This window comes from Dipodomys merriami, unplaced genomic scaffold (genome assembly GCF_024711535.1).
Source record: "Dipodomys merriami isolate MVZ:Mamm:240054 unplaced genomic scaffold, mDipMer1.0.p SCAF_70, whole genome shotgun sequence".
In the NCBI taxonomy this organism is placed as follows: domain Eukaryota; kingdom Metazoa; phylum Chordata; class Mammalia; order Rodentia; family Heteromyidae; genus Dipodomys; species Dipodomys merriami.
This window is the reverse complement of record NW_027206291.1, coordinates 5,713,825-5,737,471: the sequence shown is the minus strand read 5'-3', so window position 1 is coordinate 5,737,471 and position 23,647 is coordinate 5,713,825. Positions and strand designations below refer to the sequence as shown.

Below are 23,647 nucleotides of genomic sequence, written 5' to 3'. Positions count from 1 at the left end.
CCGGTGCCTCAGCCCTCCCTCCCCGGCTGGCTGGCCCAGCCCCGCAGGATGTGCCAGAAATTTCTTCCAGGAATTCCAAGCTCCCCCAAACCCATAGAGAGGTAGGGCGGTGCGCAGAACTGGTCCCTGTTGGTTGCTCTGGGTTACAGAGCAACTGAGCAGGTGGCCGGGTGGGTGAGGAGGTGTGGGGAGATGTCTGCATCACTACTTCCAGGACTTTAAAAGCCCTTCCCTGTCGGGGGCTAGTGGGAGGCTGCGATCTGAGGATCGCGGTTCAAAGCCAGTCCCCACAGATTCCAGAGGCTCTTTGGCCCGTTAACCGCCCAAAAGCCGGAAGTGGAGCATTAGCATTAGCCTTGCGCAAAATGCTAAGGGACAGCGCCCTGGCCCGAGTTCAGGCCCCAGGACACACACACACTCACTCTCACTCTCTATTTCTCTCTCTCACACACACACACCCCTACCTTCCTTGTGCACACACACACACACACACCCCTGCCTTCCTTGTGCTGAACTGCTAGGCTTGGATTTGTTTTAAAGGACCACGTTTCTTGTGCTGGGGATGGAATCAAGGGCTTTTTTGCGTAGTGGGCAAGCGCTTTTACAAACACTGCGCCACACGAAGCCCAAAGAACCATATTTCTTGTTTTTTGTTGTTGTTTTAAGTCCTTGAAGTCCCTGCACTGGTCTCTCCTATAATCGTTGCTACTCAAGAAGCTGAGATCTGAGGATCATGGTTCAAAGCCAGCCTGGACAGAAAGTCCCTGAAACTTTTCGGTCGTGGGGCCTGAACTCTGGGCCTGGACGCTGTCCCTGAGCTCTTCAGCTCAAGGCTAGCACTCTACCATTTGAGCCACAGCGCCTTTTTGTTTATGTGGTGCTGAGGAATCGAACCCAGGGCCTCAGGCATGCAAGGCAAGCGCTCTACCACTGAGCCAACTTCCCAGCCCAGTTTCTGAAACTTTTATCTCCAATAAACTACCAAAGAGCTGGAAATGGAGCTGTGGCTCAAGTGGTACAATGCCAGCATTATGCAAAAAGAGCTCAGGCCGGGCTGGGAAGGTGGCTCAGTGGTAGAGCGCTTGCCTTGCAAGCCTGAGGCCCTGGGTTCGATTCCTCAGCACCATATAAGCAAAAAGAAAAAAGCAGGAAGTGGCGCTGTGGCTCAAGTGGTAGAGGGCTAGCCTTGAGCTGAAGAGCTGAGGGACAGCGCCCAGGCCCAGAGTTCAGGCCCCACAACCGGACCCAAAAAAAAAAAAGAGCTCAGGCCACGTTTACCTCCCAGGACTGACCAAAAAAAAAAAAAAAAAAAAGCCTTTAAACTAGGAGGCCTGGGGGAGATTGGAAAATGGAGTTACAAAGCAGAAAATAGATTTTCAGAGAGAGACAGTGTTAATGTGAGGGATAAAATTTCTGTTCTTTATCAATGCTATTTTCTCATTTCTTTTTCCATGTGTTTCTTTCCTTGAACTGAGGCTTGAATTCTGTGTTCTTGCTTAGCTTTTTCCCCTCAAAGCTGGTGTTCTTAACACATGAGCCATACCTCTACTTCCTTCTTTTTTCTGGTTAAGTGGAGATAAGTGTCTGGTTTTTCTGCTCAGGAAGGCTTAGAACCTAGATCCTCAGATCTCAGACTCCTAAGTAGCTAGGATTGTTCCCCACATTTTTATATTGATATAACTGTCATAAAAATAAACTACCCACCCAGGCGCTGTTGGTGCATGCCTGTAATCCTAGCTACTCAGGAGGCTGAGATCTGAGGATCACAGTTCAAAGTCAGCTCGGGCAGGAAAGTCCATGAGATTCTTATCTCCAATAAACCACCAGAAAACCAGAAGTGGTGCTGTGGCTCAAGTGGTAGAGCACTTGCCTTGAGCTGAAGAGCTGAGGGACAGCACCCAGGCCCAGAGTTCAAAAATAATAAATAAACTATCCAGATTCAAAGCTCAAGATTGGTAAATTGTGAGGCACAGTTCACATGTGCTTTTGCGTATTTCCCAGCCCACATTTCTATTAGTATCTTCTAGTGAGACCTCTTTCCTATTACTTCATAAATTTGCAGAGGCTTTCAGTCGAATTTTCAGGCCTCTCCTGAAAATTCTCTGTCTTTCAAGACAGTCATGTGGATAGGCACCTTGGCTCATGCCTGTAATCCTATCTACTCAGCTTGGGCAGGAAAGTCCATGGGACTATTATCTCCAATTAACCACAAAAAAGGCGGAAGTAGAGCTGTGATTCAAGTCATAGAACACCATCACTGAGTGGAAAAAGCTAAGGGACAGAGGCTCAGGCCCTGAGTTCAATCCCTACTGCTGGTACACGTGCATCCTCATACACACAGACTTGTATACACACAGTCATGTTGCCTTGCTTGATATGCTCTAGGTTTTCTTTATTTTTTGTTTTGTTTTGTTTAACAATACCCAGGTTTGAACTAAGGGCTTCACCCTTGTTAGTTTAGTCTTGCTTGCTCTTTGATTTTGCTCGTTATTTGCACTGAACTTCCATTGACTGAACCTCAATCCTCCAATTCTCAGGCTCCTGGATTATAGGGATGGTCCACCTATAATGGCAGCAGTGCTCTAGGTTTTGACTGTGACCTCAAACTCATGTTATTTTACTGGGAGAAGGAAGGGGATCGTGTGTGTGTGTGTGTGTGTGTGTGTGTGTGTGTGTGTGTGTGTGTGTGTGTGTGTGTGTGTGTGTGTGTGTGTGTGTGTGTGTGTGTGTGTGTGTGTGTGTGTGTAACTTTAAGGAAGGGGATCGTGTATGTGTGTGTGTGTGTGTGTGTGACTTTAAAGGCCAGATCATAGGTGAAGCCTGAAGCTTAGTTATTGGATCATTTGGTTGTTTTAGAAGTATATAGGAGTATATAGGAAAGCCGGGCACTGGTGGCTCACGCCTGTAATCCTAGCTAATCAGGAGGCTGAGATCTGAAGACCTCGGTTCCAAATCAGCCCAGGCAGGAAAGTCCATGAGACTCTTATCTCCAATAAACCACCAGGAAACCAGAAGTGGCGCTGTAGCTCAAGTGGTAGAGCGCTCACCTTGAGCGCAGTGATGGCACCCAAGCCCAGCGTTCAAGCCCCACGATCGACAAAAAAAAAAAAAAAGGTATATAGGAGGCTCACTATCTGGTAATTCTAAGGAGGCTGAAACCTGGAAGATCCATTTTTGAAGGTTTGAAGCCTCAGGCAGAAAAGTCCATGAAACTGTCTTCCAGTTAACCAGCTGAATGTGAGAGTGGCTCAAATGGAAGAGTGCTTTTCATATCCAAGCAATTTAAGAGCGTGTGGTCCTGAGATAAGTCCCAGTACTAGCACTTGCACACATGCACACACATATAGATTTGAAAAAGTGACAGCTGGTGATAGCAGGCAGCATCTCAGAGGCACTCTGAAGTCAAGTGTCTGAGCACTTCTAGAATCCAGGTTCTTTTTTTTTTTTTTTTGGCCAGTCCTGGGGCTTGAACTCAAGGCCTAGACACTGCCTCTGAGCTTCTTTTGCTCAAGGCTAGCACTCTACCACTCTACATCCAGTATGTGGTACTGAGGACTTGAACCCAGGGCTTCATGCATGCTAGGCAAGCACTCTACCACTAAGCCACACTCCCAGTCCGAGATCTAATTATTTTATCTGTTCTTTTCCTTTTTTTTTTTTTTTTTTTTTTGGATGTGGCTGCTAGGAAATTTGGAACTACGTGTTTCTGGAGCTTTCCATAGCATTTATGCTTCAGCAAGTTTGTTTTGAATCTCTTCTTTCATGAAGTTTGTCGTTTTCTACTTTTGTTTACTCTTATGGTGATGAGGTTAGGGACTCATACATACTAGGCAAGTGCCCTACCACTCAGCTAATAATAATCCCCATCCCTTTTATTGTTATTATTATTTTGTGCCAGTATTGGGGCTTAAACTCAAAACCTCATCTCTCCCTTACCTTTTTCTGATCAATGCTGGTACTTTTGAGCCACATTTCTACTTCTGCTTTTTTTTTTGGGGGGGGGTCTGGTTATGGGGCCTGAACTCTGGGCCTGGGTGCTGTCCCTCAGCTCTTCAGCTCAAGGCTAACACTCTACCACTTGAGCCACAGCGCCACTTCGGGCTTTTTTTTTTCTGCTTATATGGTGCTGAGGAATCAAACCCAGGGCCTCATGCATGCAAGGCATGCACTCTACCACTGAGCCACCTTCCCAGCCCCTACTTCTGCTTTTTGATGGTTAATTGAAGATAAGAATCTTTTGGGGCTGGGAATGTGTCTTAATGATAGAGTGCATGTCTAGTATGTATGAAGCCCTGGGTTCTATTCCTCAGTACCACATAAACAGAAAAAGCCAGAAGTGGTGCTGTTGCTCAAGTGGTAGTTTGCTAGCTTTGAGTAAAAGAAGCTGAGGGACAGTGCCCAGGCCCTGAGTTCAAGCCCCCAGGACTGGCAAAAAAAAAAAAAAAAAAAAAAAACCTGGGCCATCAGAACTCAGCCTCCCTAGTAGCTAAGATTACAGTCATGAACCACAGCACCCAGCGTGTTTATTATTACAGTTTTTGTTGCGGGGGGGGGGGGGGGAGGGGGGAGGAGGGAGCAGATAGGGTCCTGGGGCTTGAACTTAGGGCTTGGGTGCTGTCCCTTAGCTTTTTGCTCAAAGGTCTGCCACTGAGCCACAACTCTACTTTCTGCTTTTTGATGGTGGTTAATTGGAGATAAGAGTCTCACAGACTTTCCTGCCTTGGCAAATTTTGAAACTATCCTCAGAGCTAGAATTACAGACATGTGCCAGCAGCACCTGCCATGTTTATTATTATTATTATTTTTTTTTTTGGTTTTTGTTTTTGTCGGTCATGGGGCTTGAACTCTGGGCCTGGGCGCTGTCCCTGAGCTCTTCAGCTAGCACTCTACCACTTGAGCCACAGCACTGCTTCTGGTTTTCTGGTGGTTTATTGGAGATAAGAGTCTCACAGATTTTCCTGCCCAGGCTGGCTTTGAACTGCAATCCTCAGATGTCAGTCTCTTGAGTAGCTAGGATTATAGACATGAGACATGGCACCCAGCCCAGGCTGGTCCAGAACTCCTGGTCAATAATGATCTTCCTCCTTCAGTTTCCTCAGTGGGTGTAATCACAGGTGTACACTACTTCCCGTAGCATAATGGAGCTTATCTTTAGAGTTGCTTTATTTAGCTTAATATCATAATTGAATTTATAGCACAAAGTTGCCACATACCCTGTGCAGGCACCTACAGGTGCATGACTCACCTCCCCCAGCATAATATGGTGGTACCTTTGCCAGTCACTGTTGAGCCACTGTCCTGTCACCCAAGTCCATAGGTGACATTAGGGCTCACTGTGGGTGTTGGGTATTGTTCAGGTTTGGACAATAGACAATCACATGCATCCACCATGGTACTGTCAGTACGAGGGTGCTCCTCCTCTTCATCCTCCTGGCACAGACTGGCCTTTTGTTTTTTGTTTTTGTTTTTGCCGGTTGTGGGGCCTGAACTCTGGGCCTGGGCTCAGTCCCTCAGCTCTTCAGCTCAAGGCAAGCACTCTACCACTTTAGTCACAGTGCCACTTCTGGCTTTTTCTGCTTATGTGGTGCTGAGGAATCGAACCCAGAGCCTCATGCATGCAAGGCAAGCTCTCTACCACTGAGCCACCTTCCCAGCCCATCCACTGGTCTTTTGTCATCCCTATGCTTTGGCCTTTTCTAGAATGCCATGTAGTTGGAGCCACAGGATGCCACTTGTTTACACTGGCCCCTTTCTTGAGTGACAGGCATCAGGACTCCAGCATTACCCATAACTCAGGATCTTTCCACCTGGGCCTTGCTGTGGAAAGGGGCCAGTTTTGTTTGTTGTTTATTTATTTTTGTGCCAGTACTGGGGCTTGAACTCAGGCCTTGGGTACTGTCCCTTAGCTTTCTCTACTCAAGGCTGGTGCTCTACCATTTGATCCACACTTTCAGTTCTGGATTTTTGTTGGTTAATTGGAGTTAATAGTCTCACAGTCTTTTCTGCCCATATTGGCTTTAACCCATCACCCTCAGATCACAGCCCCCTGAGTAGCTAGGATTATGGGTGTGAGCCACTGTCTCCCAGTTAAAAGGGGTCATTCTAATATCTTCCAGCTCTTGCCAGGCCTGCCATGGTGGCCTCTCAGAGTAAGGAGCTTTGTAACTGTTTCACGCTAAATTCTAATCTTCCCTCTCTCCTTCACAGACACCATCAAGATTGTTTTTTGGTTTAGTTTTTGTTTTTTTGGGGGGTCCAGTCGTGGGGCCTGAACTCTGGGCCTGGGCGCTGTCCCTCAGCTCTTCAGCTCAAGGCTAGCGCTCTACCACTTGAGCCACAGAGCCACTTCCAGCTTTTTTTTTCTTTTTGCTTATGTGGTGCTGGGGAATCGAACCCAGGGCCTCAGGCATGCAAGGCATGCACTCTACCACTGAGCCACCTTCCCAGCCCCTTTGGTTTAGTTTTAATGTTTTGATTTTGAGAAAGGGTCTTGCTAGGTAGCCCAGAAGATCCTCAATTCTGCTTCTAATTCACAGGTCCTGGGATTGTGGATATCACCATCATGTCTTCTTGCAAATTGTGGTGGGTTTTGATTTGGTTTGGTTTAGTTAATTATTTATTTATTTATTTTTGGATGGTTGTGGGCCTGAACTCTGGGCCTGGGCGCTGGTCCCTGAGCTCTTTAGCACTCTACCACTTGAGCCACAGCACCACTTCTGGCTTTCTCTGCTTATATGGTGCTGAGGAATCAAACCCAGGGCCTCATGCATGCAAGGCAAGCACTCTACCACTGAGCCACCTTCCCAGCCTATTTTAGTTTTGTTTGTTTGTTTGTTTTAAATGTGTTACTGAGAATAGAACTCAAGGGACTGATATTTTCATCTCTAGAAGATTTTTCAAAGTACCATTTCATTTCCTGGACTTGTTGTACCTCTCATATTTTCATCAAGTGTGTTGTATAAAACCCACATAGGCCCCAGGTTCTCTGAAAAGTTTGACATTTCTCATGTTTCAGGAGCCAGTGGTCTAGGAAGCACCTTAGTGTAAAATTCCCTCACCAGCCAGAATGAGCTGTACTGTGGGAAGTTTTAGGATATTCCCTGCTAGTGGGCGTAGCTTCTGTTTTCCTGGAATTCTGATTCAGATGCTTTAACCCAAAAAGGCAAAGCCCACTTCAGAAATCAGCTTCCGGGCTGGGAATGTGGCTTAGTGGTAGAGTGATTGCCTAGCATGTATGAAGTCCTGGGTTTGATTCCTTAGAACCACATAAACAGAAAAGGCCAGAAGTGGCACTGTGGCTCAAGTGGTAGAGTGCTAACCTTGAGTAAAAGAAGCTCAACGACAGTGTCCAGGCCCTGAGTTCAAGCCCCAGAACTAGCCAAAAAAAAAAAAAAAATCACCTTAATCTCTTTTTGGTTTTTGATTTTGTCTTACTTTTATTATTTATTTATTTTGTGCCAGTCCTTGAGACTTGAACTAGGAACTGTCCCCTAACGTTTTTACTCAGGGATAGTGTTCTATCATTTGAGCTACAACTCTACCTGTCTCTTTTTGTAGTTAAATGGAGATAAGAGTCTCATGGACTTTCCTGTCTGGCCTGGTTTTGAATAGTGATCCTCAGATCTCAGCTTCCTGAGTAACTAGAATTACAGACAGGAGCCACCAGCCGTGGCTGATCATTTTATCATTTTTAAATTGTTTTATTGTTATTATAAAGGTGATATACAAAGGGGCTTCAGTTACATAAGTCAGATAAAAAGGACATTTCTTTTTGGACAATGTCACCCCTTCCCTTGCTCTCTCCCTGTCCTCACCCACAAGTTGTCATTCTCAACATAATGTCTAGTGAGTACCACTGCTTCATTTGTTTACCTTTTGTTCCTCCATTTGTGTCCCTACACCCCTTATCCTTCCAAGACAGATAAACCAGACAAAAAGAAAACATAAACAACAAAGTAAAACCTCTTGTTTCCATTTCCTGGGGTTCATTTCAATAATTTTTTTTTTGTCATGAGACCTGAACTCATGACACGCTGTCCCCTCAGCTCTTCAGCTCAAGGCTAGCGCTCTACCACTTGAGCCCAGTACCACTTCCAGCTTTCTCTACTTATGTGCTGCTAAGGAATAGATCCCAGGGCCTCATGCATGCAAGGCAAGCACTCTACCACTGAGCCACCTTCCCAGCCCCTCATTTCAATAAATACTATCTTAATGATCAGAGGAACATAGCATTTGTCTTACTTTTAAACAGGGTCTTGCTTTATAGTCTAGGCTGACCCAGAACTGTCGATCATCCTCTGCCTCCACCTTCTCATGGCTGCGGTTATGCACTCATCATGTCCAGCTAATCTTAACTTGGGGGCAGAGCTCACTGTATGTTATATAGTATGTGTTTTTCTTGTCCCATTTTATGTGCCATTAAGAGCTGCCCTGTCTCATGGGGGCGCTAACAAAGCTTCCCCTCTGCATTGTGCACACTGGGGTTGGATTGTTCTCTAGGAGAGCATCCTGAGCAATGTCCTTGGCCTTCATCCAACTCCATGCCAGGTGTCCCTCAGTCGTTATAGTCACACAAATCCCCACACATGACCCATGGTCCCAGGGGGGAATGGTAGGAATGGCCACTGCTCCCATGTTGGGGGGAGGGCAGCACTCACTGGGCTACCTGGTAGGGCTGGAAGAAGGAAATGGGTGTGAAAAGCTCAAAGCAGGACTCTCCCATCCTTCTGTGGCAATGAAAGGTTTATTTGCCTCCCTCCCCCCCCCACACCCCACTCAAAACAATATGAGTCAGGCTGCCAGCTCTGTCTGGCTATGTTTCTGGTTTTAGAATTGTCCAGGTAACTGGTTGCACCCAGGGCTGAGTCCTCCAGGGACCTAAGCTAGGCTGAGCCCAGATGGGTCATGTATCAGGAACCCGCAGAAGCTTTCTGGGAAGTCCCTTATACAGCAAAAGAGGAACTGGAAAGCTACTGATCCGATGTAGAGGCACTGGGCCTTATCCGGAGACATATGTGGCTGTCACAAGTGGGGAGCCCCTAGCATGGAGTGGGTGGAGGGCAGAAATACTACTCAGCACTGTGTAGGGCCAGGACACCCCCACAGAGAATCGGCAGACCTAGTGTCCATGGTACCCCAGAGGAACCATGGTCTAGTGGAAAATGCACTGGATTTGGAAACCTTTTTTTTCTTTTTCTTTTTTTTTTTGTCAGTCGTGGGACTTGAACTCTGGGCTTGGGCACTGTCCCTCAGCTCTTCAGCTCAAGGTGAGCACTCTCCTGCTTGAGCCAGACCGACACTTCCAGTTTTTCTAACTGTTTATTGGAGATAAGAGTCTCTTGGAAGCCGGGCGCCGGTGGCTCACGCCTGTAATCCTAGCTACTCAGGAGGCTGAGATCTGAGGATCGCGGTTCAAAGCCAGCCCGGGCAGGAAAGACCGTGAGACTCCTATCTCCAATAAACCACCAGAAAACCGGAAGTGGCGCTGTAGCTTAAGTGGTAGAGTGCTCGCCTTGAGCTGAAGAGCTGAGGGACAGCGCCCAGGCCCAGAGTTCAAGCCCCAAGACCGACAAAAAAAAAAAAAAAAAGAGTCTCTTGGACTTTCCTGCCCTAGGTAGCGCTGAACTGTGATCCTCAGATCTCAGCCTCCTGAGTAGCTAGGATTACAGGCGTGAGCCACCAGGGCCCAGCTGGATTTGGAATCTTAAGGATTAAGGTTCAAGCACCACCTCAGACCCTTATCTATTTGCACTCAAGAAAGCAGTGACTTCAGCTTCCTAATCTGCAGAATGCTAGTTCTCTGCCTACCGGAAGTGCTAAATGTCATGGAGATCTTCCCAGTGTACATTATTATTGGCAGCTCTCAAAATGGGAGTTAAAAGTTGGGCATGGTGGCTCATGCTTGTAATCCTAGCAACTCAGGAGGCTGAGATCTGAGGATCGCAGTTCAAAGCCAGCCCAGGTAGGAAAGGCTGAGAGGCTCTTATCTCCAATAAACCAGAAAACCAGAACTGGCACTGTGGCTCAAGTGGTAGAGCACTCACCTTGAGCTGAAGAGCTGAGGTACAGTGCTCAGGCCCAGAGTTCAAGCCCCATGACCAACAACAACAAAAGAGAGTTAAGAATTGTCACCTTGGGGCTGGGAAGGTGGCTAAGCAGTAGAACGTTTGCCTCACATACATGAGGCCCTGGGTTCAATTCCTGCGTACCACATAAACAGAAAAGGCCAGAAGGGGCACTCTGGCTCAAGTGGTAGAGGGCTAGCCTTGAGCTGAAGAGCTGAGGGACAGTGCCCAGGCCCAGAGTTCAGGCCCCACGACTGGACAAAAAAGAAAGAAAGAAAAGAATTGTCACCTTTGCCCAAGGTGTTGGTGGCTCATACCTGCAATCCTAGCTATTCAGGGGACTGAGATCTAAGGATCATGGTTCAAAGCCAGCTTGGGCAGAAAAGTCTGTAAGACTCTTATCTCTAATTAATCACTAAAAAGCCAGGAGCTGTGGCTTAAATGGTAGAACTCTAGCCTTGATTCAAAAGCACAGGGACTGTGCCTGTTTTCTAGAGCCAGGCAAAACAGATTGACTTTCAGTGGCCAAGAAGAAATAAAGGTGTGCTTTCTACCTGGTCTGCCAGACACTTTACACCAGGGGTCTTATCCCTGCTATATGGTACTCATATAAAAGAAAGAGAAAGAAGAAATAGTGTCCCAAAGAACAAAGCATTATTTCTGCACCTCTGCATGTATGTGTGTATCTGTCCAGGCTTTCTGAAATCCTCAGATCTCAGCCTCCTGAATAGCTATGATTACAAACATGAGCCAACAGGCTCAGTTACTTTTTTGTTTGTGTTTGCAATGCTAGGTATGAACTCAAGGCCTCAAGCATGCCAGACTAGTGCTCACCAGTAAGCCATACCCCAGCCCCAGGATTAAGGTTTTCATGCAGAGGGGGCTCTAGATCCCTCACTGCCTTAGTCAGTCACAGGACAAATTCTAGGCTTTGAGCATATTCCAGCCAAGTATTGGGCTTCCAGGCTGGGAGGTTAGTGTTGCACACTGATCAAGTACATGGAGCTAACCTCTAAGCTTAGGCCCTGTTCCCCACGATGGTGACAGGATGTGAAAGACTCCGGAAGGAAGTGGGTGACTGTGGGTTTGTGAGCTGCCTGCCACACCTCAGCCAGGGAAGGGTCATGACAGTTGGTTGTCTGTATTGTTGTGCTTTACTTTCAGAAAAAGAAAGGGGTGGGGGAAGGAAAAGGATTTATGCAGGGGGAGCTTGTCATATTATCTTTTTTCTTCTTGAAGTTTCCAAGTGTCTTCTGTCTCATCTATCCTAGGGAAGACCAGCAGAAGAAGAGATTTTGAGAAGCTGTTGTAAGTACACTAAGAAGATTGAAGAGGAAAGGAACCCCAAAAAGGTGACAACTGAGACTTGGGGGGGCAGTGATGGGGAGATTGTCATTCAGGCCCAGCCTGGCCTCCTATCACAGTCTGTGGGCAAAAGCAACTTCCCATAGCCAGAGACCGCCCCTTGGGGTCGTAGAAGCCATGTTTATTTCTGACAGAAACCTTTGACTTTCAAAGGGCTTATTCCCTTTCAGGAAATTTCTAGGAAAAAAAAAATACTTTCACCTAAAAAAAAAAAAAAATTCTCCCATTTTGTAAAAGTAGCCAAGAGTGGCAGCACTTTACCCATTCTAGAACATTTTCTAGAACAATCCTGATAGATGGGCATAATGTTGTAGAGAAGGCCTATGGAGATCCTTGGTGGTTTGGTAGGGACATGACCAGAGGGATTGGTCATCTTCTCCCTGAGGCCCAGCCTGGGAGACATCTCCAGAGACTATGATAGTGCCACAGGGGCTGTGGAGGCCCCATAAGATGCCACATCTGGTGACAGACTTCTTTCAACCTGTTCTATTCAGGTGACACTAGTGGAAGGAACTCCCAAAACTATCCCCCAGAAAAGCCCCAAAATAAACAAGAGGGCTGCCCCTGGCCAGTGGCAAGTCAGGACAAATGAGGAACCCAGAGACAAAAGAGGAACATTGGACCCTGCTAATTTCTCCTTAGTGGAAAGAGGCTAATAGCCATATCCTGTGAACAGCGGGATGACGTAGCTGGACCTCCAGTAGACAGTCTAGGGCTTCCTTAGTGGCAGATCACCTAGACAGGAGTAGATCACTGGAAAGGTTGGCAGCCACAGCTGAGGAATACCAGGAAGGCTTGGCCACCCTGATAAAGCTGGAGAATAGCCAAGGCTATACTGATGGGGCGCCTCAAACATGGAGAAGCATGTTACCATACGTTGGACGAGATGGAGGAATATTGGAATCTCTGGCAGTTAAAGTGCCAGGGAGGCATGTGGCACCTCCACCCATGCAGTCAGGGTCTGTGCCCTGTCCCTCTATCCATCAGCTATGTGAACTGAGGTGCTGGCTGCCATCTAACATGGAGGGTTCACCGGGTGATGCTGCCCTTAAGGGCAGTGATATCTGAAGAGATATCTGAAACCATACGTGGTTGTCATGATTGGAGAACCCCTGGCAAAGAATCTTGCTCAGCCCCCTACAAGGCTCAGAGAACAACCTGGCTGGGTGCCCACTGTACCCACGGGAGATCAGGCCTCAACTGAATCCTATGTAAAAAGGAAGAAAGCATTTTCTTAGAAAAATATGAAGTGCACTGGATGCTGGTAGCTCATGCCTGTAATCTTAGCTTCAAAGAAAGCTGAGATCTGAGGATCATGATTTGAAGCTAGCTCAGACAAAAATCCATGAGTCTCTCATCTCCAATTAACCACAAAATCCTGGAGGTAGAGCTGTAGCCCAAGTGGTGGAGCACCATCCTTGAGTAAAAAAAGTTCAGGGAGCCGGGCGCCAGTGGCTCACGCCTGTAATATTAGCTACTCAAGAGTCTGAGATCTGAGGATTGTGGTTCAAAGCCAGCCCGGGCAGGAAAGTCCATGAGACTCTTATCTCCAATAATCCACTAGAAAACCAGAAGTGGCGCTGTGGCTCAAGTGGTAGAGCTGAAAGAGCACAGGGACAACGCCCAAGCCCAGAGTTCAAGCCCACAACCGACCATAAAAAGAAAGTTCAAGGACAGTGCGCCAGAGCCTGAGTTCAAGTCCCAGCACAGCACAGAAAGAAAAAGCATGAGAGAGAGAGAGAGAGAGAGAGAGAGAGAGAGAGAGAGAGAGAGAGAGAGAGAGAGAGAGAGAGAGAGAGAGAGAGAGAGAGAGAGAGAGAGGAAGAAAGGAAGGAAGAGAGGGAGGGAGGGAGGGAAGGAGGGACCAAGGGATCAAGGAAGGAAAGGACGGTTCTAAAAGCTGGAGTCTGACTAGGGGTGCTTTCAGATGCCCACAGTGTCTAGGGACTCCCTGCACTAAAGTAGAAGAAAATCGGTTGGGAAAGGATTTTGATATGGACCATCTAGGATCATTTGGGGCCCACGATCACTACAGGATCTTCAGAAGAAAGAGTCTGGAGGGGAAAGACTAAGAGGCCTCACATTGCTGGCTTTGAAAAGGAAGCAAGCAAGCAAGCAATCAAACTGGGCCACACCTGTAATCCTGGTATTAGGAGGCTGAAGCAAGAGGATTGTGAGTTCATGGCCAAACTGTACTTCATAGTGAGATCCTGTCTCAAAACAGCTGACAAGGCTAGGGGCTGGTGGCTCATGCCCCTAAGCTGCTCAGCTGCTCAGGAGGCTGAAATCTGAGGTTCCTGGTTTGAAACCAGCTTAGGCTGACAATTTCAAGATTTCCATCTCTAACCCACAAAAAGCCAGAAGTAGAGGCATGGTTCAAGTGGTAGAGCAACAGCTGTGAGTAGAAATAGCTAAGTGAATAAGAGTGTGAGTCTTTTTTTAAGCCCAGTACTGGGGGAGGGGGGGGGTTGAACGTGCACACGCACACACACACGTTTATATAGCAATGGAACCCTCAATCCATGATTGGTAGGAATGTAGCATGGCACAGCTGCCATGGAAAGTGGAAGTTCCTCCATAGGAGAAACAGAATCCCCCAATTCCATTCTAAGGTACATCCAAAAGAATTGCTCAGGGACAACACCTAAGCCCTAAGTTCAACCACCACCACCACCACCACCAACAACAACAACAACAAAAAAGCTGTGCTAACAATTGAGGTGACCTCTGCTACGGGGGCATGAAAGAACTACAGAACTGTAGGAGTGGCATAGGGAGCCTGAATACTGAATCAAGGGAGATGGTGGCCTCTAGAAGCTGCAAGAAATGGAGGGCAGATCCTCCCTGAAACCTGCATAGGGTGCAGCCCTGCCACACTGGAGCTACCATACCCTTGGAACCACAAAAAGGAAGGGGTTACATATATTTATTCTTAGGTACCTGGTCTGTGGCACACTGTAGGAGACAGTGCACAGGACAGGACCAGTTAGTTACATAGTTACAAGTGACAAAAACTTGACTCCAGCAACATAAAAGAAAAAAGCCAGGTACTGTGGCTCAAGCCTATAGTTATAGGCTGGGATCTGAGGATCACAGTTTGATGCCAGTCCAGACAAGAAAGTTTGTGAGACTCTTACCTCCAATTAACCACCAAAAAGCTAGAAGTAGCCGGGTGCCAGTGACTTACACCTGTAATCCTACCTACTCAGGAGGCTGGGATCTGAGGATAGCGGTTCAAAGCCAGCTGGGGCAGGTAAGTCCATGAGACTCTTATCTCCAATAAACCACCAGGAAACTGGAAGTGGTGCTGTGGCTCATGTGGTAGAGTGCTAGCCTTGAGCTGAAGAGAGGAGGGACCACCCAAAGTTAAAGCCCCATGACTAACCAAAAAAAAAAAAAAATGTACTCTTTACCTGACTCAATAATTTTTTTTTTGACAGTCCTGGGGCTTGAACTCAGGGCCTGGGCACTGTCCCTCAGCTTCTTTTGCTCAAGGCTAGCACTCTACCACTTGAGCCACAGCACTACTTCCAGCTTTTTCTGTTTATGTGGTACTGAGAAATTGAACCCAGGGCTTCATGCATGCTAGGCAAGCACTACCACTAAGCCACCTTCCCAGCCCCTGTACATCACCTTTATAACAATTTAATTTTAAAAAAAGGAAGTAGATCTGTGACTCAAGTGGTAGCATGCCCCACCTTGAGTGAAAAAGCTTAAGGGACCCCACTCAGACCCTAAGTTTAAGCCCCAGGACACACACAAGAAAGAGAGAGAAAAAAAGAAAACAAGTGTCAGGGATTAATTATAATATTGCATGTGGTTATTTATGACCAGCTGACTTTGCTACTCTCCATCATTACCCTTTCTACTGCTTCCTCTTTGGAGCTCCCCAGAGTCCCCATTTTGTGACCTACCTTCCCTAAGGCCCCAGGTGCCACATTCAAGCCTTATCTGCCTTCCCAAGTGGGCATAGCCCGTGGACAGGGCTATGTAGGAAGATGACAAACGGGTATTGTCAAGGGACAGGGGCAGTAGCAAACATGAGGCTAGTGATAAACACATTCTGTATATCCTGACAAGCTCATGGTGTATCATACGAGGTATCCACTGCTGGATGGAGTCACCTACTGTGATTGCCAGAAAGGTATTGTGGGGAGAAGAGGTGGCTAGGTGATCTCAAGCATGGACTCAGGGAGACAGGTAACCAGATAAGTCCTTGCTTACAATCATCTCATCTCTCTAGTGCCAGCAGGCATCCAACAGGTTACCACTGAGACATAAACAAGTTCCCTGGGGTCTCACTATTGAGTTCATGTCCCCCAAATTGAGGTCCACATGGGATCGTTCAGTGCTGCCATATTTGGAAGGACAGTCTTTGAAGATGTAATTTAGATAATGTCAAACTGGAAAAGGACAGGTCCTTGCAGTGGCTGGTAATTTGGACAATCACCAGGGAAAGAGCACAGAGAGAGCAGGAATTCCATTCTTGAGGCTGGAAGCCTAAGGTCAATGTGTGGACAGGGCTGGTTCCTTCTGAGGCTGCCAGGGAGAATTTACCTCTGCCTCAGGCCTCTCCTACCTCGCATCTGATGGTAGCTAGTGAGCCATAATGCTCCCTGGTTTGAAGTCATGTCACTGCAGTGTCTGAGTGATTTATCTTCTCTGTTCTCTCTCTTCTGTGAATTGAGGACCTGGAGATGAGGGTCTCAGAGGCTTTTCTGTCCAGATTGGCTTCAAACCATAATCCTCAAATCTCACCCCTCCTGAGAAATTAGGATTACAGGTGTGATCTACCATGCCCAGCTCACCTCTGCATTATTTTGGATTTAGGGCACTCAACTAATGCAACTTCACCTTTTTTTTTTTGTCATGGGGCTTGAACCCTAGGCCTGGGTACTGTCCCTCACCTTTTCAGCTCAATGCTAGCGCTCTGCCACTTAAGCCACTGCGCCACTTCTGGTTTTCTGGTGGTTAATTGGAGATAAGAGTCTCATGGACTTTCCTGCCCGGGCTGGCTTTGAACCGTGATCCTCAGATCTCAGCCTTCTGAGTAGCTAGGATTTACAGGTGCGAGCTACTGGCGCCTGGCTCTCATGGTTAATTGAAGATGAGAATCTTGCTGACTTTCCTGCCCCAGGCTAGCTTTGAACCGTGATCCTCAGATCTCAGCCTCTTCAGTAGCTAGAAGTATAAGCATAAGCCATTAATGCCCAGCATAACTTCATCTTTAGATTTTCAACTTTCTCACATCTGCAAAGACCCCTTTTCAATAGATGATTGAGTCCAGGGGTTTTATGCATCATCAGGATGTGGGCACTGACAGCCCTCTGCATCCCCCCAGCACAATAGAAGCTCAGTTTCCTCCCCCATATTGTTACCATATTGTCAGAAGACATGCCTGGAGCAGTGAGTCCAGATGCAACTGCTCTAGGTTGGGGCCATGGTTATTAGTGTTGTAAGCATTCAGGGTTCTGGACTGTGCCACATAGCTACTTATTCTAGGAAACCAGCCCTAGGGAAGGTCCTCATTTTGTTTGTATCCTAAATATCCCTCTGTGTGTTTCAGATCCCAGGAGAGAGAACAGGTCCAGTGCTATTCTCAAGGCCTTGGGAGTGACTCAACACAGGCCTCCATCCTGCCCTTAAGGTGACTCCAACAGTAGGTGCTACCAAAATGTCCAACCCCTTCCTCAAGCAAGTTTTCAACAAGGACAAGACATTCCGGCCCAAGCGCAAGTTTGAGCCTGGCACTCAGCGCTTTGAGCTGCACAAGAAGGCACAGGCATCATTGAATGCGGGGCTGGACCTGCGGCTGGCCGTGCAGCTGCCCCCAGGTGAGGAGCTTAATGACTGGGTAGCCGTGCATGTGGTGGACTTCTTCAACCGTGTCAACCTCATCTATGGCACCATCAGTGATGGATGCACTGAGCAGTCCTGCCCCATCATGTCTGGGGGCCCTAAGTATGAGTACCGCTGGCAGGATGAGCAAAGGTTCCGGAAGCCCACTGCGTTGTCAGCACCCCGGTACATGGACCTGCTCATGGACTGGATCGAGGTACAGATCAACAACGAGGACATCTTCCCCACCAACGTTGGTGAGTTGGGTGGCTCTCAGGATCTTGATTTCTTCCTCATGCTGGTGCTGCTTGCATGTGGTCCCAGTGACCTCAGAGCCTGAGCAGACATCACAAAGACCAACCAGCTGGGTGCTGGTGGCTCCTGCCTATAATCCTAGCTATGCAGGAGGCTGAGATCTTCGGATCATAGTTCAAAGCCAATGAGACTCTTACTTTCAATTAATCACCAGAAAGTTGAAAATGGAGCTATAGCTTAAAGTGGTAGAATGCTAGCCTTGAGCAAAAGAAACTTAGAGAAGTGCCCAGGACCTGAGTTCAATCCTGAGTTCAGGACTGGCAAAAATAAAGAAAAGAAAGGGGGCAAAAAAAGAAAAGAAAAAAGGAAGGACCAACCAGTCTCTACTTCCTATTCTCTTTTTTTTTTTTGCGGGGGGGGGGGGATGTCGGGGGGGGGGATGTCAGTCATGGAGCTTGTCTTTTTTTTTTTTTTTTTTTTTTTGGTCTGGTCATGGGGCCTGAACTCTGGGCCTGGGCGTGCTACCACTTGCCATAGCACCACTTTCGGCTTTTTTTTTCTGCTTAAGTGGTGCTAAGGAATTGAACCCAGGGCCTCATGCATATAAGGTAAGGCAAGTGCTCTACCACTGAGCCACCTTCCCAGCCCTGGAGCTTGAACTCTTGAGCCTGGGTGCTATCCTTCAGCTCTTCAGCTCAGGGTGAGCCCTCTACTACTTGAGCCACAGCGCCACTTCCTGTTTTCTGAGTGGTTTATTGGCGATAAGAGTCTCACGGACTTTCCTTGCCCAGCCTGGCTTTGAACCGTGATCCTCAGATCTTAGCTGGCATGAGCCCCCAGCACCCAGCCTATGAGACTCTTATCTCTAATTAACCACCAGAAAACCAGAAGTGGTGCTGTGGCTCAAGTGGTAGACCACTTACCTTGAGCTGAAGAGCTCAGGGACAGCTCCCAGGCTAAGGTCAAGCCCCATGACCAACAAAAGAAAAAGGCTCATGGACTTTCCTGCCCAAGCTAACTTTGAACTGCAGTCCTCAGATCTCAGCCTCCTCAGTAGTTAGACTTATAGATGTGAGGGGCTGGGAATGTAGCTTAGTGGTAGAGTGCTTGCCTAACATGCATGAAGCACTGGGTTCAGTTCCTCAGTACCACATACACAGAAAAAGCTGGAAGTGGCACTGTGGCTCAAGTGATAAGAGTGCTAGCTTTGAGCAAAAAGAAGCTCAGGGACAGTGCCCAGGCGCTGAGCTCAAGCCCCACAACCAGCAAAAAAAAAAAAAAAAAAAAAAGAATTATAGATGTGAGCCACAGGTACCTGACTGGAATGCCACTTTCTTTCCCCCTTTCATTTTGTTTAAGGATGGAGCCCAGGGCTTTGCATGTGCTAGACAAGCACTTAACCACTGAGGCACAGCCCAGCCCCGTTCACTGAAAGTATCAGTTGAGGATTCACATTACATTAACACTCAGCTTTCACCTCTGTCAATTCCAGAACATTCCTGATTCCTGGTTCTGGTCCAAATATTGTCCCATAGTTCCCAACACTTGTTGCAGTGTCAGTTGCATACAAGAGCCCACATGCCTCCCAGGGCACCAAGGGAAAAGACTGGTCACTCAGGGCTTATCCCCTTCTAAGAGACATTGGCTCAAGGTGGTGGACAGAAGTCCTCATGGGCAAGCAACCTTGTATCTCTGAGAAAATCCTGACACACAGCCAAGGAAAGGACAGTGTGTAAGGAAAGTATCAGAGCTGGGTGCCAGTAGCTTGGAATCCTAGCTACTTAAGAGGCAAGAGATCTGAGGATCACAATTCAAAACCAGCCCAGGCAGAAAATCTGTGAGACTCCTCAGTTTACCAAAAAAGCCAGTAGAGCTGGCTGTGGCTCAAAGTGTTAGAGTGCTAGCCTTGAGCATAAAAGCTCAGGGAGCCAGGTACTGATGGCTCATGCCTGTAATACCAGCTACTCAGGAGGCTGAGACATGGGGCTAGGAAGGTGGCTCAGTGGTAGAGTGCTTGCTTTGCATGCGTGAGGCCCTGGGTTTGATTCCTCAGTACCACATAAGCAGAAAAAGCTGGAAGTGGTGCTGTGGCTCAGCTGGTAGAGCACTAACCTTGAGTTGAAGAGCTGAGGGACAGTTCCCAGGCCCAGAGTTCAGGTACCATGACTGGCAAAAAAAAAAAAGGAGGCTGAGGGGCTGGGAAGGTAGCTCAGTGGTAGAGTGCTTGCCTTGCATGCATGTGGCCCTGGGTTTGATTCCCCAGCACCACATAAGCAAAAAGCTGGAAGTGGTGCTGTGGCTCAAGTGGTAGAGCTCTAACCTTGAGCTGAAGAGCTGAGGGACAGCACCCAGGCCCAGAGTTCAGGCCCTATGACCGGACCCAAAAAAAAAAAAAAAAAAAAAGGAGACTGAGACATGAGTATTGCAGTTCAAAGCAGCTGGGGCAGGAAAGTCCCTGAGAATCTTTTTTTTTTTTTTTTTTTTGCCGGTTGTGGGGCTTGAACTCTGGGCCTGGGCACCGTCCCTCAGCTCTTCAGCTCAAGGCTAATGCCCTACCACTTGAGCCACAGTGCCACTTCCAGATTTTTTTTCTGCTTATGTGGTACTGAGGAATCGAACCCAGGGCCTCATGCATGCAAGCAAGCACTCTACCACCTTCCCAGCCCCCTGAGAATCTTATCATCAATTAACCAGAAAACTAGAAGTGGTACTGTGGCTCAAATGGTAGAGTGCTCACCCTGAGCTGAAGAGCTTAGGGACAGCGCCCAGGCCCAGAGTTCAGGCCCCATGACTGACAAAAAAAAAAAAACCCTCCAGGATGGCACCCAGGCCCTGAGTTAAAGCCAGGACTAACACACACACACAAAAGGAACAACTAGGAATAAATCCTGGGCAGCATGAAAGAGGTCTTGAGATGAAGGAAAACATATCTTTGGTCTCATTCTTCTAGAGTGATGCAAACCAGGGAAGGATGCACAAAAGCTATATTTCAGGGAAATGAACCTAAAGTCTGTGTGGTCAGACAAGGGGGTGGATAGTGCCTGTGACCTGCCTCCACATTCCCTCACTCGCCAGATCCTCTGGGCCCAAGTCTTTGGGGTGTCCCAGCACTTGGCCTGTCCTGCTGTGGCCCCAGGAACAGCCACTGTGGCGCTCCAGTTAGAGAGGTTTTTCCTCTTCTCCTTGTGGGAACTTGGTGCAGCACAACATAGACATGAATAGAGTTTTTCAGCCTTCCCCCCTACCCCCCACCCAGTCCTGGGGCTTGAACTCTGGGCCTGGGCACTGTCCCTGAGCTGCTTTTGATCAAGGCTAGCACTCTACCACTTCCTGAATACTTTATTGGAGATAAGAGTCTCACAGACTCCTTCCCTGGGCTGGCTGTGAACCACGATCCTCAGATCTCAGCCTTCTAAGTAGCTAGGATTATAGGTATGAGCCACTGGCGCCTGGCCTCCAACCTTTTTTTATTGGTTGTTACTAATACAATAGAGTATCACTATGTCACCCTGGTTGGCTTCAAACTCACAATCCTCCTGGCTCAGCCTCTTACATGCTGGGATTATAGGCCCACACTCCTCTGCTATAAAAGGAAAAACAGAGGCCTACATTGGTTATACTTCCTTGGGTGCAGTTCAGAGTTGTGCTCAGATCATAGACTTAAATGGAGACCTGGCCAGGTGCTGGTGGCTTATGCTTGTAATCGTAGCTACTCTGGAGTTGGAGATCTAAGGATAAAGGTTCAAAGCTAGCCCAGGCAGGAGAGCCCATGAGACTCTTACTTCCAATTAACTACCAAAAAAGCCAGAAGTAGAGCTGTGACTCAAGTGATAGAGCACTAGCCTTAAGCACAAAAGCTCAGAGAAAGTGCCCAGGCCCTGAGTTCAAGCTGCAGGACCAGCACGCGCACACACATACACACACACAAGAGAGAGACCTAGTTTCAGAGAGGATTTGCATTTCACAGCTTCCAGAGGTCCTGCATCCCTTGGCTCTGGACCCCTTCCTCAGAGAAGTCCCATAGCATCCTGTCTCTTAATCTCTTTGCCTTTGACTTCCTGTTTCCTGCCTCTTTTGGGGCTCAGACCATCCAGGACAATTTCCATCTTAAATTCCTTAACTTGATCCCATCTACATAGTTTCTCTGCCACAGGTAGCAGGTCTGAAAACTCAGGATTAGCTTGTGGATATCTCTGGGCCTTAACTACCAATCCAATGGCTGGAGAAGCACAGTGCTCTTCAGCTGCATCTCTAGAAGATGTGGTCTAGGTACCCATGGGTAATTTATGTCTGTCTATTCACCAGTGGGCACTTGGTGATGTTGGCTGGATTAGATGATCCACAGCTACCCCTATCCTGGGAGAAATGCTTAGCTTATACATTTGTAAACCAGTGCTCAGTACCCTGAGAGGTTTGTAGTTTCCTGGACTGAGTAGGACAGGAAGCCATGGTGGGCAAGGAAGCAGCCAAGACTTTAAGGGAGTTCCCTGAAATCTCTGCAAGAAGATGTGAGCTGGGCACTTGTGACTCACACCTGTAATTCTAGCTACTCAGGAGGCTGAGATCTTGGTTCAAAGTTAGCCGAGCAAGAAAATCTATGAGACTTTTATCTCCAGTTCATCTCCAGAAAGCTGGAAGTAGAGTTCTGGCTTAAGTGATTGAGCACCAGCCTTGAGCAAAAAAGCTGAATAAGAATGAGGCCCTAGGAGGCTGGGAAGGTGGCTCAGTGGTAGAGTGCATGCCTTGCATGCCAGAGGCCCTGGGTTCAATTCCTCAGCACCACATAAGCAAAAAGAAAAAAGCCAGAAGTGGCGCTGTAGCTCAAGTGGTAGAGCGCTAGCCTTGAGCTGAAGAGCTGAGGAACAGCGCCCAGGCCCAGAGTTCAGGCCCCATGACCGGACCCAAAAAAAAAAAGAGGTTCTACCGGCAACAGTGGCTCATGCCTGTAATCCTAGCTACTCAGGAGGCTGAGATCTAAGGATCGTGGCTCAAAGCCAGCTCCGATAAGAAAGTCCCTGAGACTATCTCCAGTAAACCACTAGAAAACCGGAAGTGGCACTGTGGCTCAAGTGGTAGAGCACTTGCCTTGAGCTGAAGAGCACAGGGATAGCGCCCAAGCCCAGAGTTCAAGGCTCAAGACCGACCAAAAAAAAAAAAAAAAAAGAATGAGGCCCCGTTTAAGATCCAGTACTAGCACAAAAGAAGACCAAGGAGGGGCTGGGCCACAAGGGGACACAGGCAGGCTGCTGTTCTTGTCCTGGATAAAGAAGCTCCTTTCCAGGGATGATAGGACTCAACACTTGGCTTCAGGAAGAAAGTCATCTTGGGCCGTAGGACATAAGTTTTGTAACCCCAAACAAGTAAGTGCCATACTGACTCTGAGCCTCATGGGTTCATATATTTGTGGTTCAAAGAAGTAGCATGGGCCAAGTATCGGTGGCACACAACACCTGTAATCTTAACTACTCAGGAGGCTGAAATCTATAGATCGCAATTCAAAGCCAGCCCAGGCAGGAAAGTCCATGAGACTATTATCTCCAAGTAATCACAGAAAAAGCCAGAAGTAGAGCTGTGGCTCAAGTGGTAGAATGCTAGTCTTGAACAAAAGAGCTCAGGGACCATATCCAGGTCCAGAGTTCAAGTCCCAGGACTGGCAAAAACAAAAAAAAAGAAGGAACATGGAGCCAGGCGTCCGGGGCTCATGCCTGTAATCCTAGCTACTCAGGAGGCTGAGATCTGAGGATTGCAGTTCAAAGCCAGCCTGGGCAGCCTGGGTCCGGTCGTGGGGCCTGAACTCTGGGCCTGGGGCGCTGTCCCTCAGCTCTTCAGCTCAAGGCTAGCGCTCTACCACTTGAGCTACAGCGCCACTTCTGGCTTTTTTCTTTTTGCTTATGTGGTGCTGAGGAATCGAACCCAGGGCCTCAGGCATGCAAGGCAAGCGTTCTACCACTGAGCTACCTTCCCAGCCCCTCTGTGAAACTCTTATGTCCAATAAAGTAATAGAAAACCGGAAGTTCTGCTATGGCTCAAGCAGTAGAGTGCTCACCTTGAGCTACAGAGCACAGGGACAGCACTCAAGTCCAGAGGTCAAGTCCCAGGACTGAAAAAAAGAAGAAGAAGAAGAA

At 47.8% G+C, this 23,647-nt stretch overlaps 1 protein-coding gene across 1 annotated transcript in view; it reads left to right on the top strand.

Annotated features, from left to right (window-relative positions):
• The window catches only part of Mob3a (MOB kinase activator 3A), a 31,649-nt gene that overhangs the window by 278 nt on the left and 7,724 nt on the right, over window positions 1-23,647 (top strand). The window contains exons 2-3 of the mRNA XM_070007922.1: window positions 11,336-11,416; window positions 16,996-17,524. Coding sequence (XP_069864023.1) covers window positions 17,104-17,524 — 421 coding nt within the window. The 5' untranslated portion in view covers window positions 11,336-11,416; window positions 16,996-17,103. The remainder of the gene's footprint in view (window positions 1-11,335; window positions 11,417-16,995; window positions 17,525-23,647) is intronic.